The 19,586-nt window shown below is 37.9% G+C and overlaps 1 protein-coding gene across 3 annotated transcripts in view; it reads right to left on the bottom strand.

Annotated features, from left to right (window-relative positions):
• Window positions 1-2,646: 2,646 nt before the first annotated feature.
• The window catches only part of METTL14 (methyltransferase like 14), a 97,154-nt gene continuing 80,214 nt past the window's right edge, over window positions 2,647-19,586 (bottom strand). The window contains exons 4-11 of one of the 3 annotated variants that reach the window (XM_030025679.2): window positions 18,157-18,237; window positions 17,650-17,737; window positions 14,982-15,072; window positions 13,233-13,374; window positions 10,642-10,734; window positions 9,053-9,169; window positions 6,149-6,359; window positions 2,647-4,261 (exon numbers count right to left, since the gene is read on the bottom strand). In XM_030025679.2, the coding sequence (XP_029881539.2) occupies window positions 3,948-4,261; window positions 6,149-6,359; window positions 9,053-9,169; window positions 10,642-10,734; window positions 13,233-13,374; window positions 14,982-15,072; window positions 17,650-17,737; window positions 18,157-18,237 (1,137 nt within the window). In that variant the 3' untranslated portion in view covers window positions 2,647-3,947. The remainder of the gene's footprint in view (window positions 4,262-6,148; window positions 6,360-9,052; window positions 9,170-10,641; window positions 10,735-13,232; window positions 13,375-14,981; window positions 15,073-17,649; window positions 17,738-18,156; window positions 18,238-19,586) is intronic. The other 2 variants (XM_041119532.1, XM_030025687.2) reach the window with 2 other exon arrangements.

The raw sequence follows: 19,586 nt of genomic DNA on the forward strand, positions 1-19,586 counted from the left end.
CATGTCACACCTACAGTTCTGGAGCAAGGTCACTCACTTACCTGTGCGCTGGCAAAGCCTACAGAGGGCCAGGAGTTCAGGCACGGAGGTGCTATTCAGAACAAAGCTGCAGTAAGACAAAGCTATTCATACTGGCATAGCTAATTTGTCAGAGCTCTGGCCTTTCACATAGAGTTAATTTTACCTGCATTAAGGCATCATAATGGCTAAACTAGCACCAAGATACACATTGATACAACAGCTCTTCCAGCAATCATAGAAGTTATGGCACAGACATATTGCAATTCTTGTCTCCAGTACAAACAGCAGGACTGTAATACTCAACTCAGATTCACATGATTTAGGCCCCTTTTTTTTTTTTCCTTTTTAATTGCTACAATAATTATACTCAAAATTACTTCATGTTTCACCACACAACTTAACTACTGCTTGCTTTTTCACCCTGTTACAAAAAGGATTAGCAAGCTTTCCTCCATGTTAAGTTGACCTTCCTCCCATTACACTGGGCAATTTCTACTATAGCAATAAAGTTGCCACCAACTTTACCAATTTTGGCAGGAGAAATCACTTTTTGTACTATAAACAGAAACAGTGGGTCTCATTGTCTATCACTTTTAGTTAAATGTATCCTTAAAAAGCCACATTCAAGAAACAAGAGTTATAGATGTTTTCAATGTAATGGCCTTGAAGTGTTCATTTATTCTTTTCTAGAGTGCATTCTGGGTATTTCTATCCCCTGCCAAGGATTTTAAAACATCTGAGTATTCTAAAATTAATCCTAAGACTTAACTGCCATTTAATTTCCATTGTCAGATAAAAATTGTGTTTTAGTTTGCAGCCTAAATCCCACTCCACTGAACAAAGCATTTGGTATCTATGAACATACGCCATGAGCCTGTGTTCATCATACTGTGCTGGGGAAGAACCCCAAAACCCCCAAGAGCATTTCCCACTAGCCCACACAGCACATCCAGAATTTCAACCAACTTCTGGTAACCAGCAGCATCAGAAGGTGGAAAGAATTCTCAAACTGACAGCTGGATTTACAGTTGTCTGATGTCTTAAAATCCCTTTGAAGCTAAATGCTGACATCCCGAGTGTCTTGTTGGTGTAACTGTTGAATCCTTCACTCACTCAATTCAGGTAGGGTGCAAGATACTATGAGCCTCTTCCAGAATGGAAAGACGTGATGAGATCTAGACAGGCACCCCAAATCAGATTGGTGGCATTAGGCATTCAGTAAAATTGGCAAGGAAGAAACTTGTTTGTTAGGCTTTTTATCATCAAGGATAGCATACTCAAATTAAGTCTTACTTACTTGCAGTAAATGAAAAACTCATCAGTTCACTGATGATGAGCATTATCCTCCTCCTTCTGTTAAAGCATTACAACTAAGAAATTAACTGACAACCGGTAATGAAATTAAAAGCTTTTCATCTCTAGACACCACTTTACATACAGTCCAAATCAACAGTGATTAAAAAAAATGACCAGATGTTTTTTTCTATATAACTGGGGTGGGGATAGTGCCTCACTACTGTGTTTTCTAAGTATCATCTCCACAACAAGTATGTGCCTTTGGGTACGCACACCCACGCACTACTGTCTTACCTTTACAGGCAATCTATCACTGTTGAAACACCACCTTCAGATTAGGACCAGCAGGTGTCTGTCTTCATAGAGCATAGGTAACTGTCTGTCAACCTCAATTAAAAAAAAGTAAGGTCAGTTGCTTGTCAACAACATGTACACTACACTTCCCTGGTGAGTTGGCCCATCCAGACAGATCTAATCTAACACTCTGGAGCAATATTCTTTTTTCCTCAGCTATTTCAGCTTTGAGGGGAAAAAACAAGAAAACTAACTCTGCACGCTCAAGAGGGATTTATATGGTAGAATTTTTTTTCTTTTTACAAGACCACATGCAATTAATTTCCCAAGTCACTTAAGTCTTGATCAGCACCCCAACTTCTGCAAACTGGCACAGATGCACATCTCAACTGGCTATTTTTGAGTCTCCTCTTCAGTGTGGCCTAATCATCTTCTACATTAAGAATAGGCTAAGCACTGAACTATATCAGCTGTGGACATACAATTAAAAGGGGGAAATGCAAATTAACATTTTCTACTAATTGAGAAAAGGAGAAAAAGATTTGTCACTGGCACAAAAGCAGCCTTCCTAAGGTTAAGTGTCTCCAGTACTTGCTTTTTGAGTAAGAACATGATTAGGGCGCAATCAGGAAAAAGTTTTCTTACTGTGGCATGTAGCTTCTGTCAAAACGCTGATCCAAGTAGTCTTTAACAGACTTCACTGACAGTCAGATGGGCACTACCCTTAAAACACTGTCATCCCGTCCCCCCCCCAGTCCAGTCACTCACTCTTCAGACATGCCAATGTAAGACAGGAAGAAACAAAATGTGAGCAATAGGTGAGTTTCATCTGCATTTCAGCAGTCCCTTAGTAAGCACAGTACCAAGGCCGTGAAGTCGACCAGACCATAAAAATTTGCACGCTAAGGTTTCAGGCACCAAAAGAAAAGTTATTACCTTCTCTTTCACAACAGTAGGGAGGAAACCACAGTAAAACTTATCTATTCCAAAACCTCAAGAACAAACCCACAAAATATTAAGAAAAATATTTCAACATTAGCTTTGATAAACAAGTTTAATAATCCACTACTTTACAGGACAGTTATTTAAAAGCTAGGCTTCAATAGAGAAACATCATGAGACTTAAAAGCCAATTTTCCAACACCTAAGAAGATTTTGAGACTTCAACAGCCAGGTTTGTTCAGTCTACCAAGTATTGGCCAAGAAGCTCAGAGTTGTGGTTTTGCTAAAAAAAAAAAAAAAAAAATAAATTGTACATACACCAAAGTGAACTGCTTTCATTTCACACGGTACTCCGGAGCTGATCACCAACAGTCTACTTCCAATGCACATAACATCCACAGGCAAAGCGAAACACTCGATTCGATTACTGCGCCCTCATTACCCAGGTGATTATTTTCAGGAAGCACTCGCTCTTTCTTACAACATCACCTCGCATTTCCCATACGACCTCCGACAAGGTCTCTCTACTACTTACACTGCAATTGCTCTGCAATAAAACTGGTTTTCCCTACCAAAGAACAAGGCTATTATGGACAGACGCTGGGTGAAAATCCCTACTCGAGCAGCAATCCAGACCTCTGCAGACATTCTGGACTGCACATAAACACACAACTTCCTGCTTTCCATGAAGCACAAGACACAACTGCACAGAACTACCACTCTCCCCACCTCAGACATGAAAAGTCAGTGCATATACACCACAAACAAAAGATAAACTTGTTCCCTATTCCCAAGAATAATTTGGGAAATTTAAACCAAATAAGAAAAAATAGAATTCTATTTATTCAATTTGCTCCTTGGTTTCAGAGACGTTAAAATAGGTGTCAGTATAGACACAGCACTTTTTCTTCCATGAATAAGAGAGTAAGTCTGCTACAGCCATGCAATTCAGAACTGCATTTCATGCCCACTCCACCATATTAATCCAAGTCAGTCCAAACCTGCACCTCCAGAGAAGGAAGAAGAATCCATGTTTTGGAGAAGGAGAGAGTTAATGGAGCCCACAACTTGCAAGTTTCATAAGGGAAGAGCGAGTGTCTTCACTTCAATCCCATCTGTGGTTTGAAGAGATGGTGCGCTCTGCTTTGACAAACAGAAGCTGTTGGGAGGCTGAGTTTAGTGCTGTCAGGTGCAGGACCCTGCCTGCCAGGTGAGCAGATGTGCCAGGCTGGTCAGCAGAAGGCAGACTATCTGTAACTGCTTGCACCAAAACCAGTTTCAAAAGTCATCTAGCTCGAGTCCCCAGAATAATTCACTTTAGCAAAAACAAGACTAAGAAAAAGATTCAGAGATGAGGCATAGGATGGGGGGAAGAAGCAATTACCTAACAGTCATCAGCGGGTAGGGAAGCCTCCTCTATGGGTACCTCCACGTCCCCCTCTGAAGCCACCCCTCTCACCCCGAAAGTTAGTTCTGTTCCTCTCTCGGCCCCTTTCTCCTCGGCCTGCTGAAGTCCCTCCTCTTCCTCCTCCCCTTGGAGCACCACCACCCCGGTCAGACTTAGACTTGGGCGGAGGTGACTTGGGCCGAAGTCTCTCAATCTCTTCGGTACAGCCAGTCAGGTGGGAATTTGGAGCTGTGAAGTACGAAGAATACGTTTCTGCATTGAAATTGCTGTTTGTGAGGGTAGGTCCTACAGTCAGCCAACCTAGGGAACAAAACCAGAGTCAACAAAAGCAAGAAAAAACATCATGCTTCAAGGCCATTGTTGTCTTTTTGCTAGTAAATGAACACTTAAGTGATAGGGACAGACACTTATCGACGCGTCACCTGTATTCAAAGGAATGAGAAGGTCGCCTCTAGAAAATCCAGAGTTGTTGCAAAGTTAAAATTTTAGTTTGGTATTCCCAAGGGGTTCTTTTGGGGTTTTTTTTTTTTGGTTTGGTTTTTTTTTTTGTTTTTTTAATTACACATGGTTACGGGAACATTCATCCTGTGGTTTCACAAGACCCCTTCCCCCTCCTTCCTACTTGTTATTATACCAAAACAATGTTTTCCAGCCCAATGTTTTCCAGTCTGGGACCAGACTAAACCAGATCAGTAAATTAATCTAGTTTAAAAATAATGTCATCCTCCTCCTTATCCCCTTTTTAAAAGGCATTTAAACTTGAATTAGGTAATTTTGTTTCCAGAAACCAGTTGTGACAGCACAGACAAGATTCTGCAGCATGCTGCAAGCACATATCTGAAAACACAATAACAATTCTGTTGAAGCCTACATGATACGAAAATAAGAGGTTAAAGAGTTAAATTAACCTGTTTATGCACAAACATTCAGTGGGCACTTCAGCTTCACCAACTGAATCAAGGCAGGCAGACGTTTAAAACAAGCACATTCCTATTTCTTCCTATTTTGAGCTAAAGTAGTGTTCGGACCTAAAATGGGGCTCAGACCGCTTAAAAATGTCAGTGGGAATTTAATTTTCAGTTGTATCACATATTAATGAAGAAAAATGTAGTTCAGTGATCTCAACAACATGCTTATAAGGAAAACAATAATAAACAAAACCCCAAGATCAGTTCTTTTAACACTGTTCTCTCTACTCTGGGAGTTTACGTAACATTTATCTTGCTTCCTGCCCATTTGGGGAAGAAAAAAAAAAAAAAAAAAAAAAAAGAGAGAGAGAGGGGGCTTAGGTTTTCATACTTCACAGAGCACTGTGAGGATCTGTGACGAGTATAGCATTTAAAATATGCAATGCAATTCCAGGGTAACCACCACATTTAAAAAATACAAAAGTTGAATCAGACTAACATGTCCCTGTGGGACATTAATGTATAAGAATTCACCTACAACAGCACTGAAGTAATACCTGAACAATGTCTTTCTACAAAACAAGACAGCCCCCTTCCACACACACACACACACACACACTCAAGTAGCCAACAGAATTAAGACTGACATCATTATTAAAATTCAAGCCAAAGGCCAGTCAAAGAATAGGAATGGCCAATAATCACTGTAATATCACTCAGTAGGGTTCTCTATGATGCTCCTGCAACACAGGCTGAGGATTCACCCTAAGATAGCCATTCTTGCTAAGAAGATACGCACGTGAGATCTTTAGTTCTACCAAAAATCTTCTGCTATTTGAGAGACAGAACATTAACTAGAGCAGAAGTCACTTTGCTACTGTCAAAGTGTTGGGAGAACTGTCAAGGGATGCCACAATCCCTCTGTTGCTGAACATTAATTAGGCTGGTTAGTTATCTGAACGGGAGGGTAGGAAACCTGGGAAATTTCTCCATCCAGTGGATTTTCTCACTCCTGACTACATTTCCACTGTGGAGAAGTCACCAAGAAACCTCAGCCAGCTTTCCACGGTACCATAATCCCATGGCAGGAGAAATGGGGTTATGCATTAATACACAGTGATTCAGCTGGTGCAAGTCCTAGCAGAAGAATCATGTACTAGGATTAACCATTATTGTCTCAGCTTCCATCAGAACCCATCAGGTGGCCACAGATGATGGAAGAGGGTTACTAAAGTAAATAAAAATTTAACTATTTGACAAAAATAAACAGAACAGTTACCTGGTCGAATTGTACTGTCCCTTCCAAAAAGATGAAGACGTCGTCGTCCAAGGCAGAAATGCTCAATGATGTGAAAAATCTCTACAGGTTTTTCTATGTTGCCAATTTCAGGCTCTTCTGTGATGATTAGGTCAATATCAACATTAGCGTGGATGAAGTCACCATCTGTACTGCGGCGCACAGTTCCTTTAATGCCCATGAGGCAGTGCTCCTACGCACACAGAACACAGAAGAGTAGCTGTCACATGCCGCACACACAGCTACAGCACAGATGTCTGTGGTTTGAGCACAATGGAGAGAAAAGGAAATTCTGGGCAGAGTAGATCCTACTCTTATACAGAGAAAAGACTGAAGCATGAACTAGCTGGAGAACAGAACAAGCTGGAGCTACCAAAAGAGCCTTTTCAAAACAAAGCAGAGAGTAGTTCAAGCTATCTGGCTTGATGAACTACACTATGAAATGGTAAAACTCAAATAGAGGCTGAGATAAGGTGTTTGGACTTCTTCAATTACAGCAAAGTTAGAGCTTTAAGTTGGAAAGGCTGAGAAATCACAAGGCAAGAGAGTACAAGGTGATGGCAAGAGTAAGGGAATAGTTGTTAATTGTGATTAACACTTGTATCAGCATTCTGATCCTATCTTTATTCATACAAATAATTTTCAAAGTCCTCAGTCATAAAACAACCAGTCAGTGAAAATAAGATGTATTTTTTCATATTGTACCTCTGTTACAACAGTGGCCTTCACCCTCAGATTCCTTTCTAGGAGATACCACTGCATCAAAAAAGTAAACCCACTACCAAATTGTCAATGCACTCAATCAACTTCATCAGCATTAAAAATGTTCTTTAACTGTCATATGCATTGCTTTCCTTTCCTCTAAAACACTGTAGATCAATTTAAGTGACTAGTATGTAGAATCTATGAATGAGGAATCACCATAATTGGTACAGGATGAAAAGAGGGTTCTACATATTCATTTGAGAGTTCTGCTTCTGGGAATATTAAACTCAGATGAGCAATTTTCCCCAGCACCATAAAGCAATGATTCACTAAGCGCTGCCAGATAGCTCTAAAAAGAGTTGCAGACAAGAGTATGTAATAATTTCCAGATTTTTGGCAAGGGTTTTAAGAGTTAGTGAATAAATATGGAAGGCAGAATAGGTGACCTATCAATCTATGCAGTTGGTCAACTGCACCCAAGCTACAGGGTTTTCAGACCTTAAATTTAACTATATAAAAAGGCAGAACACTGCTGAGCAAATTACCCATTAAGCAAAGCCTTGTAAATCTAGTCTTTAGAAGAACTATCCAAAACATTTTCTTTTTGTAACACATGGAATGTCATTTGTTAGTACCTTGGATTCTATAACAGGTGGCACAGCAGAAAGCATCCATCTAGAGAGATGCCTAAACTAAACATAATAGGACAGCATTTGCTGTTGTAATCATTGGCAAATACATCTTGCACAACAGACCATTTGTTTAGTCAGAATGAGCTAGCTCAATTTTCAATGTTTATAATAAAGAGTAACCTCAGCCCAACCTTTGCTCAATAAACAGAGAAATTCTCTAATACCAGAAACTATTCTCCTCTGTTAAACAAAGACATAAAGCCCCCCCCAAACCTTCTGTGTTAGTCCTAACCTCTCCTTCATGAGCGAGCTGCACATATTTGCAATACTATATGCAATAAACATACAATATTTATACTTACAAATATTTATACCCAATACAACAGACTTTCAAACAAACTTCAGATTAATGTAAATGCAAGTCAGAGAAAGATTCCAGATATCTTAAAGGGAAGTTTATACTGCTAAAAAATGACAAATCTGAGACAGTTGAGGATGTTTAATACTAACAAATGATTAATGAACGTGGAATGACTCCTGAGTTTAATGACACTATGAATTATTAAATTGTCAGCCAACTCTCTCTATTCAGTAAAACTGCCACAGTTACACCCACGTATACCCAAAACAATTCTTTATGAATCCTATCTATATTTTCTAAGTTTTTGAACAACACACATTTGAGTCTCTTAAATCAGAACACTTCTTCTCTGTACCTTCTTCAATACACGTCCTCCACAACACATCCCTAAGAAACTGTTTAATTTAAACCAAGCTGACCAATTTTGTCACTTGTGCATTACAGTTGTCTTCAGGAAGTCAGGAGATGCTGACTGAGCTATGGTCCCTAGCAGTCCTATCTGGCTCAAGCTCTGGGCACATACCTGCACGTGTGTATTTAGAACCATTAGCCAGTCTGCAGAGGTTGGTGGGGTTTTTTTGTGACTACATCCATTTATAATCTACAGTTTTAAAGACAACTTTTGACATTAAATTTAGTCAAATTCTACTGCTAAGTTTAGTTCCATTCAAAAGGTGTTCCTCTGCCAGCAAGTTTTCTCCTCTAATCTGGAAAGGAGCTTGCATTTTACACAAAAGGTATTGCTAATAGACTAACTGCTTATTTACCATTCACCCATAACCGAAACAACCCAGAAGTAAAAAACATTGTGACGTACAGTGACATTTTCTATTTAGTTTCCATTTCATTCTTGTTCCATCAATGTATGGACCCTCCTCAGCTCTCTGCATTTCGGCAAGGCTCAAATGAGTATCACATTTAGAGGACTATAACAGAAATTTACCAAGCAGTGTTAAATGTAGATGAAACTTCTATACCTCACACTGACTGAAGTCAAGAAGGGGACAGAAGTTCATCATTCATCCTATGAATATGTTTATTTCCATATAATGTACTTTGCAGAGCAGAACTCTGAAGTCCTCATGTCTGCTTTCCTGAAAGCGTCACCAGCTGCAGTGGGGCACCAGGTATTTCATGAGCACGAAGAGACAGGATGGGAACAGAGGAGAAACTGAGCCAAACCTTTACCTTGGTTCTTTGGAAAACAGCCTTAGGGTCTAGAGTCTTGGTCTTTCCAGGATTGTTCTTATTCGTTTTAATCCAACAAATGTCCTCACATCTTCTGTAACCCCATTTGCGTAGACACTAAATATTACAGACAGATAAAACAGTTCACACTACACCAAAAACTTAAGTAACCTAAACTGAACACTCACAGAGGTACTGGACTTTTCTTAAAGCACAGCTGGAAGAGAAATTTCTCACAGGTGAATGGAACAGTTTCGTGGCATGACTGTACTGTGTTTTGTCAAGCTGCCTCCCCCCACCCCAAAAAAAAGCTTACATGCACATCGACTTGTCTATGCATTACTTTTTTTTTTTTTTTTAAATATCTAACCACTGCACAGATCCCCTACAGAACTCTGCATTCATTTTTACCTAGTGACACTTAAATTTAATCAAAATCAGGCTGAGCAACATAGTTATCAGCTGCCTTGGCCCTGTCTCCGCTACTACCTGCACTCTGGTAGTTTTTCACATCAATGTAAAATTCTATAAACAGGAAGATAAATAGCCAAAAGCCTTTGCTACCATTTTGTAGTTTTTCCTGTATCTGTTAAACCCCCCCCCCCCCCCCCAACAAAAACAAAAAACCCCAACAAAACCCAAACAACAAAAAACCCACCAAAACACTAAAAAAACCCAACCCCAAAACACTAAAGAAAAAACCTGACATGATTTTTTATTCCTTAACTCCTGTTAAGTGTAGTCCTGGAAAGGGAGAAAATTGGACCTTAAGGACTTAAGTTCATTTGGCTATTGCTGTGTTCAAGAACTATCCAGCTGCTATGAGCATGCCTATGACCAAAACAATCTATCTGAAATAGGTACTTTAACCAACCTCAGAGTGAAAAGCAGATAAAGCAAACAGATTAGTAACCACATGTTGTCCTTTAACAAATGCCATATTGTTCTAACAGAAAGCACTGCTCAAACTAAGCAAAGAATGTTTCAGCACAGCAAGAGCTGATTGGAAATTCTTATTCCACCATTCCCAACACAAGCAGTGCTACCCTGGCATGCAGAAAGATCAATCTGAAACTCCCAGATCTTATAGGGAAGTAAAACTTCAGAGAGCTCCCTAAGAGTAAACCTACTTAAACTCTAGGTGTTTTCTGAAAATAAGCAGTGCTCTGCACACAGTTTTATCTTACTTTATGAAACAGTAGCACCTTTCTACTAGCATGAATATTTCTGGCAGAAAACTATTAAGACTTCCATTAAAAAAAAAAAAAAAAAAGGTTGTAAATGCACTCAACCTGCTGCTATGGCAACATGCATACATCAAAATCAAGACAGCAGTACAGCTTTCTAGACCCTGTAGAGTTATGCTTCCTCACACAGTCACAGCAACTCCTCTGGAAAATAACAGTATCTAAACAGTTAATGCCAGATACACTTAAATTTATTTAATCCACTTAAAATTACATATCCTCTACCACAGTAACAAAACATCACTCAGCAATTACAGTTGAGAATTCTATACAGAAAAAGCCAATGATAAAAATAAACTCTTAAGCCTGTCCCTGATAAATTGAATTAAAACATCATCTTACCACTCGGCCAAGATCCAGACCCTCGCCTGAACCACACCACAGAAACACAAATGACCTTGGGGCTGCAATTTCTTCAATTTCCAGTTTCATGATCTAATAATAATAATAATAGTAATAAAAATGTTTCTGAATTAAATATAAAACACCAATTATATCAGGAAGAATACTCAACAAGTGTTGAAGCGTTATCCCAGAAACATCAGGAAGCACTTTTATTAAGATATTAGTCTATATACCATTCATGGCCATCATCTTAAAATTGTTTTCCACAAAGTATGTTGTAAAAGTTACTTTATCAGTACCCAAGTGCATGTTTTCAACATAGCCAATTACCAGCTTAATAATTCTTTTTAACAGAAACTCTATCTGTATAGAAAATTCTAGACTTAAAAGACTAATACAACCCACATAATTTCCCCCCCCCCCCAAACCTCTGCTTCATTTTAGCATTCCATTGGTAGCAAAAAAAATTTAACAACAGAGCAAAAGTGCTCTGTTTCTTTTCAGCCCTGGAGTTACTTATGTGAAGCTTGTGAAGACACATTATTAAGAAAACAACAACAACAAAACAAACAACAGCTTAATTCCTCTTACTATATAGGAAAGGCATTCTCTCCATTTTCACTTTCAGGAAAAAAGAAGCAATAATTTATCAGGACAGTGGTTCAACAGTCACAAATGAGTAACATTCAGGATGAAATAACTTCAGATGCAAAGCATCTGTTACTCATTACGAGTTGAAAAGATTCATCTGTAACTTGCTAACACATCAAATCAAGCTTCATTCAATGCCACTGTGAAGAAAAAAAAATATCATGCAGTAGAAGCCATTCTAAGAGGATATAACTCCCAACTAAGATGACTCCTGCCTCCAACACTTCGAGTTTTTTCCATTAGGATGGAATGTTTTTTCCCCAGGCAACACTGCCAGGCACCATTTTTGCCTGATGTAACAGAATGGCTAACACAGAAGCTACCTATTCCTTAACATGTAGTTACCTAGTCTCTTATCACAGGCATGAATGCCTTTGTTTTCAAATTCATTCCTTAAAGGTGGATCGAATTTTATTTTGTTCTCATGATCTTTCATTTGACTGATCCACTTCTGAAGTTATGCACGTGCAGGTTTCGGCCTACAGACAAACTAAATCTAGTTTAAAGTAACACCATCATCCCCCTCCCCCAAACCACACAGAACACAGATAAGAAAATCTCAGCAACAACTGCTTCAATCTACCAATTCACTTACATTACGACAAATTTGCTGCTAATGCATAGTCCTGCATACCTTTCAAATATGGTCTCTAAATAATAGGTATTTATTAGTTGCATGTTCTCACTGATATGCCTGAACCTAAGAATTCCTGACATTGTTATGCGAACATTTTTTTAATCAGCTATTCCTCTCTATTGCAGATTGTCTGTTTTGTTGTGAGGGTGGGGTTGTTTGGGTTTTGGGTGGTTTTTTTTGTTTGTGGGTTTTTTTTGTTGTTTTCTTTTTTAAATGAGTAAAGCATAGATACATAGAGTAGAGCCAATTTATCACTATTTGACATTAGCATTACAAGTTTTTTATTTAATGCTCAAGTGAAAGAATTCTCCAGTTCAATCTTGAAGGACAGGGAAACTCAGCAGCAGGCTTTGTGTCATCAAATTGTTACACTTGATGACATCCAGCACTTCATAGCCTCCAGCCCTCACCTTACTTTTGCAGAGCTGACTTTATTGAAAAGGGAAAGATACAGAATGGAGTTACTTATCAATACATCTTGAGCATTTCCTTCTTTACAAGCATCTACATGCATTACTACAGAATGAAGTTTAAAATCTTTTCTCTTACGCAATTCTCTAAATGTTTACTAGAGCACAATAAAACAAGAGCACCAACAGCCATCTCAGAAAAGATCACATCTTGCACATTAAGATCCCTCCTTGTTCCCAAAAAGGGCTCAGAAATCAACATGGCTTCAAAAAAACAAAACCTTTGATGTGACTAAACAGTAAGGGAATACATACATACAAGAAAAAATGCCACAAGTAAGGTTCATCTATTTTGTTAGGCTTCTCAGGATTACAATTGGTTTGATTGTTAAAATTTCCTACCCAATCAATACCTTGGAGAAAGGAGGTATGTCAGTGAAGCACTTCCATCTACTCTTTTGACTAGAAGACCAGCATATTGAAAAGCATACCTCAAAAATCTCTTCGAGAATTTCAAGAAACAAGGTAATATTTACAATGCATATTCTGAATTACAACAGCAAAAACCAAACAGAAAAGAAAACTGATGGAATTTGAGGGTAGGGAGAAAACCCGCTATTACTGGTTTTCAGTTTTCAACCAGGCTCAGGGAGAACAAAAGGTATATTTAATTCATTAAAATCCCCAAAAAACAAAGTCTTTTAACACAAAGAGTGTAGGCATGCATACAATATAAAACTTTGGTTTATAAGAATCTAGACTTTTCTTAAAAAAAAAAAAGCTATTTTTCCTTAAAACACATCTCAAATATTTTGATACCAAATTAAATCCTCACACTATTTTCTTAAATACATGTACAAAATCCTCTTCACAGCAAGAAAAATACTTACATCATCCCAGGTCCAGCATTTTTCATTAGCAGTAATGCCAGTCTCTCGGTAGTATTCTTCCAGTGGTGGTTCCAGGAGAATCACATCAAATTTGGACTTCAGCTCCCTAATATCAAAAGCTTCCAAGTCTGCTTGTAAGTACCTGTTTAAACAAAAGATGATAGATTGTTTGGACAAGTTATAACAGTGGTTTGAAAATTACACTCCACACAGCACTTCTGTGTAGCCACTTAAGCGTAGGGTCTTCTGTGTAGCTCATATAGCTCAAAAGCACTAAATCTAGAGGAGATGCATAACCCATTCTCACTTAACCTAGGCTGGATGCTGTCGCATTAGCTTTTTTAAAAGTAGTCTCTCTCTCAAACAGTTTTTAGGATCCTAATTTAGCAAGCAGGAAACATGCCCACACAGACTGTACAACAATATCAAGTACAGAATCACTGAACTTTCCGTACATCCATGGACTATATAGGAGAAAACATCAACACTTAAGAAGCAAACACTCGCTGCCTAGCTAACAGACTTCTGTTTTGCTTCACTATGGGAAAGTGGCATTTTTTAGAATTGCCATTTATTATATGTTACGTTCAGAAGATTCTGAATAATTATGTTACGTTCAGAAGATTCTGAATACTAGAAATGTAGTTACTTTTAGAGTAGAAATGTATTTCTCTATCCCTATAACAAAAGCATAATTCCCCCACACACTGATTTTAAATACACACTCAAACGCACTCTTACGACTGGCCTCCGCACCTGCCCACCACTCACTGCTATATCCCTATCCAAAAAATTACACTGCCCTCCTCTCAACACCTTTAACCTTAAAAGAGCTGATTAGCAGACCACCACATCCCCCTTCCTAAGAAAGTGTCTGGAAGAGATTATTATTCCGTAAGTGTATTTGGTGTTATCAGAAGGCAGCACTTGATGACTATTTTTCCTCCTTTTGTGCTTTAAGGCTAAGAATGCCAAAACACATCTAACTTCAAAATGGCAAGCTGAGTTTTGCAGTTTGTATCTCAGTTGTTCAGACAACTATTTCAGAGTTTGTCATGTGACTATCATGAAATAACGCTATTTTACTCAGTACAGATTAGGACTAGAGTATATTAAAAGCATTAGGCTCACATTCAGATAGGTTCAAATTCCTGGGAGTAACATGCTGCATGCTTACACTGTGTCTAACATTCAGCAAAAACTCAGAGGTAACTCAAAGTTGATAGGACAAATCACTTCCAGCCAGCCTAAACTTTTTTTGGTCTTAAACTATGAAGTAACATCTGATTAATGGATACTAAAATAATAGCTGATCATTTTACAAAAAAAAGCTGTTACAGAAACAACTAAGGTTATACTAAGAGGTCAAATTTTTAAAGCTTTTCTTGTTACTGTAAACTGCATGATATCATGAGATTCACAATCATACAATGTTCTTTTAGTTCCCAACTTAAAGCCTGCAGCTCAATCAGTTGACAGTTTGGTCTTAAAAACCAAAGCATTAGATACTGTAAATAATCACACACTGGAAAGAAAATCTAGTTTATATACTATATTAAACAACTAGATTAAACTAACAAAACCAAACTGATTTTAGTCTTCTGAAGTTTCAATTGATTAATTTGCATATACAAACAGAAATAGAAAATGTAAATTCTGAGCAGGTGCTAAAGATAAGAGATTTGCAAAGCAGACAGCTAATTTCAAACAGGTCTGGAGAAGAAAGGCATTTTCCACAAGAACACTTACATGGGAGGAGTGTTAGATTTAGATATCAGCTCATCCTTCAACCTGATGAGCTCTCTAAGTTTTGGATATTCTTCAAACCTATCTGCTAAGCCTAAGAAGAAGAAAACATGAAGTTAACAACTACTTAGAGAGTAAATCTGTATGAATTAAGCATTGTCCAGTATTCCAAATAGGTCCAAATGTTAATATTTAGCCTCATTTTAATTTTTGTTAGAACAAACCAAACCCTTCAAAGCAGTTTTTTGTTCAGTTCTTCACAAAAGCCTCCTGCCTTCACCCAGTTAATTATGGCTGTTACTGAATGTAGTCTCTATGCTCTAATCTTCTCTAGAGCACTACAGCCATCATGAGTTCACAACTCCTTTTATCAGAAGGAAACAATCTTTCATTTAAACTAAAAGTGCCAGAATGATAGGAGAAAGTTATTTTGTTATCCCCCCACCCATAGATTTTATTAAGATCTAATTAACATTAATTTACAGAATACTCTTATTTAACTTTTGAAGACTACTGCTAAGGCAGCAACTGGGGCGTGGATGGTTCCCTTAGGCAACCCTTATATTGAGATTTGGTACTCTGGTGTCAGTCATGAAGATTTGAATACATGTATATTTATTTATTGGGTTCCTAGACTTAGCTTTATGATGTTAATTTTCAAACCTTTCAGATGTACTGGATGCAAAAGGGAGAACCCTAATTAGGTTTTCTGCAGCAAACTTCTTAAAAAAAAAAAAAGAAAAAAAAAAGAAAAAACCAAGCAAACTTTTCAGTATATTACATTCCCCCTTCAAAAAATAAGTAGAGATAGTATGTTTTTGTTATTGCTAGCAGCAGGCTCAGCACAAACCAAAAAGGTACCACTCTAGCCTCCCAAGCAGTATCAGTACAACTTTAGTAGGAGTGATTGTGTGATGAGTGAAGCTTCATGTTCATTTAAATTTACAACTTTAAATGGTCCTAATCCAGGGGGACAAAAAAACCCACCCAAACCCACAAACCCCACAACCCTTCATCCCTCTCCTTATTTTAATTCAAACTTCTGAACTCCCAACCCTAGCATCACACTGGTAAAAGCGAAGTTCTTAGTATCCAACCTTACTATCTCTTATTACATGTGCATAAAACACCCAAAAGTTATTTTCATTCTTTTCCTTAAATACATTACATCTCAAACACCACTGTGGTGTTCTGATTTCCACTGCCATGTTGCTTCCAGCTGGTGCAAGTCAAATACTCCTGACCAGCAGAAATGGAAGCCAGTTATCAGCAGCTAAGCAATAGATGTAAATGAATTTTCAATCAAGATGACTTCAGTTATTAAAAAAAAAACCACAAACAAAAAAAACCCAACCACAAACCACAAAAACCCCACAACCAACAAACAAAACGAAACAAAACCCACAGGTGTCTCCCTCTTTTCCAACAGCAACATCAAAAAGCTCTAACTGGGTGTTCTGGAACCACTACTTCCCCACAGCTTTTTGTCCAGTTACACAGTAGCACCTAAGCAGAGTTTTGATCATCATGTAGAAAAGGTATGCTAACCAATATGCAACTTGACATACCTCATGTCTAATAAAGTGTCTAGACTAACTGCTGCTGACACATTCATTTCCATATTAACACTCATATAACAATTTGTCCTGTCCCTTCGCAATTCTTTATGCAGCAGAGAAGTCAAGAGTAAATAACACGGGCTGCTATTTCTTCAGACACATTTCAAAGAACAGTGTATAACTACCTCAAGTACGTAACTGTGAAGCCCAAATGCTTTTTGGATAAAGACGTAACCGAGTCAAAACAGCCTGTTTTTCATATTAAGCATCCAGGTACGTTTCACAGAAGCATTTAAAAAACACAGAGAACAAACTAACTGCCTCAACAGGCAAACAGAACCTCTTTGGGCTGACATCTATAGACACACCACACTTGCCCTGACAATCTTAAACTTGATAAAATACAGAGAACTGTTGCAGAAAACTGCAGAGGTAGGTGTCCTGCTTTTTTTAAAACCCAAATAACTACCAGACACCCATTCTGGGAAACGGGACCAAACCGTACCTTAGTTTTAAAAAGATTAAATTCAGGTCTAATAAAGCAAGATTTCAATAACGAGTTCAGCGATGGCTGGCTGGATGAACGTAATGTTATTTTTTAACTTTCTCTAAACTCAATAATATGTTGGGCCTTCTAATGAGTTGTCAGCAGTTACATAATTTAGCTGGTAAATACTATCCATATTGCTTATTGACTTAAATATAAGTATTTTCCATACTTTACATGTTACATGCATTCTTTGAGGCAATCCAGTCCAGGAAACAGCTGAACTGTAAGTCAGTTATTCAAACTTCCAAAGGTTTCAAGATCTGTTCGCTAGACTCATCTACTTTCTGGAACAAAAAGAGCTTAATTTTGAAAAAAATCCTCCTCATTAAATACTTTCAAATATAACCCGAAGTAAGAAGAGCCTGGGTAATAATCACCTCCTAACTGATTAAAAATAAAATCATTCATATAAATTTGTTTATTGATATGAACACAGAGAGACAAAACTATGAAGTATATGTGTATCTACATTTCCTAGTAACTGTAAGGAATTAAAAAGGGGAAGAAAAAGTGCTACCAAATAAAATGAGTTATCTTCAAACAGTTACTGACTATGCCATACCAACATCTCTGATGAAGTTCTGCGGTCTGTGTCCTGTATCCACAAAGTGTTGGCAGTAATCGTTGTGTGGATTTAAGCTCTGAGTACCCTGGAGAATAAAAGGGAGTTCAGTGAGACCAACAGGGAGATAACTGGACATACACAGACACACTCTACACATGTTAGTCTGATAAATGAGAAAGTAACAGATTTTTTGGGGGTTTTTTTTTTTTTTTTTCTTTTCAACATGCCTTTATAAGCTACTCTAGTCAAGACTGTCATTGTGGTTTTAGCTCCAAATCAGGCCCACCATTACTATGGCTCATTCTGAGTTGAGACACATCTTTAGTCATATCAATGTAAACACTAGTTACAGTCATATCTTTCACAGGAAACTTCTGTACTTGTGAATTCCAGTCAATTACTTCAGCCTTGAAAGCTGTATTTCAAATGCCATCAACTGCAGAAGAAAAGTTTAACACGACTATGCCAGCTTTGACTAGACTTCTAATTGCAAAAGCAGCTCACCTTAAGAAAGGTACTGGAATCTTTGTAAATCTCTTCTTCATAGGGCAGGTTCTCTTCATCTTGCTGCAGCTCTACTTCATCCTTGGAAATAAAGCAGATATTATAAGTATGCAAGACCTTGCCATTTCTCTCCTCATTATGATTCTGCTTCTTAAGGAAAGAAGTGGGCTGTCTACAAACAGAAGTCTCCTAAAACAGCAGATCATGAATGGTTCCAACTCCAGCTTTGAAGGGGGAAAAAAAATTACCTATTCCCAAAAAGGTCTGTCGGTCTCATTAATGAGGAGACTGTTACTGGGAAAGGCCTCTGAAAGAAACATAAAATAAGAAACCCTTCATTTCTAGACCCTGACAGTGTAGGCAGTGCTTTACAAGGTGTAGAACTTTTAATTTTTGTCTCCCCAAAATTTCACTCCTTGGACTAAAGCAAATGATTTATTTTGTTGAAGTTCTTCTGTAGTAGAACCTTTGAACATTTATATCCATTCAATCATCTCTTATGTTCCAACCTTTATATAGAGAAGATGGTTTCCTGCAAATCTGTTGAAGTCCACACTTTGCAGAAACAGCACATGGTACAAGCCAGTATTTCATTTGGACTGTCCTTAAAAGTAATTTTAAAATTCCCATTTTGTAGTCTTAAAATTTACAGAAAACAGGAATTGTATTGCAGTTTTTTTTCCCCCAGTTAGTGTGTCACCAACTGTTCATTCATCAGATTTCTGGAATTCAGAGATCTGTCACACTGACATACTCTGAACATCCCACTTAGAACAGGAACAAAAAAGAGACTCGCTTCTTCAAGTCACTTTCTCTTTTCCCACTGATCCTGAAACAACCCAGTATATATATAAGTAAAACTGAAGAACCACTAAATATCATCTACCATATGTTAGTAGGATGCATATGCTCTTTCATACATCGCTGATTACAACAGAAATCTTAATCAGTTAATATAGTGCTTCATGTGAGGAGAAAAGCAGTCTCAAGGCCAAAATATTTAAGAAAAAAGACATTTTAACACACCAAAATAAAAGGAAAGATGGAGAACAAGATTTCTCACAGAAAAGAACTCAACTTCTCCCCCCAACATACGTACATCTTAAGTCAAAAGATGCAGAGAAGAGGCTATTATTACTACTGCATATACCCTATGCTACATAAGCTGTCTGAATGCAGAATGAAAAATTAAGTGTTGTCCCTATTTTGATCCCTCTAGCTGTTGAAATCTTAAAATAAGCTCTTTCCAAATCGGAGCTTTGAACCAACTTCTGAAACGCCTACTGTGATTAACAGGTCACAGATTCCCCCTCCCCATTATTCAGGTGAAGAACTTACCGAGATATAGTCTTTTGTTTGCTTGTTTAACCAGACCAAAAAAAGATTACTATCAAACAGCAACAGTGTTTACAAGGAAAAGGAATGAACAG

The sequence above is a fragment of the Aquila chrysaetos genome, chromosome 1 (assembly GCF_900496995.4).
Source record: "Aquila chrysaetos chrysaetos chromosome 1, bAquChr1.4, whole genome shotgun sequence".
Classification (NCBI taxonomy): domain Eukaryota; kingdom Metazoa; phylum Chordata; class Aves; order Accipitriformes; family Accipitridae; genus Aquila; species Aquila chrysaetos.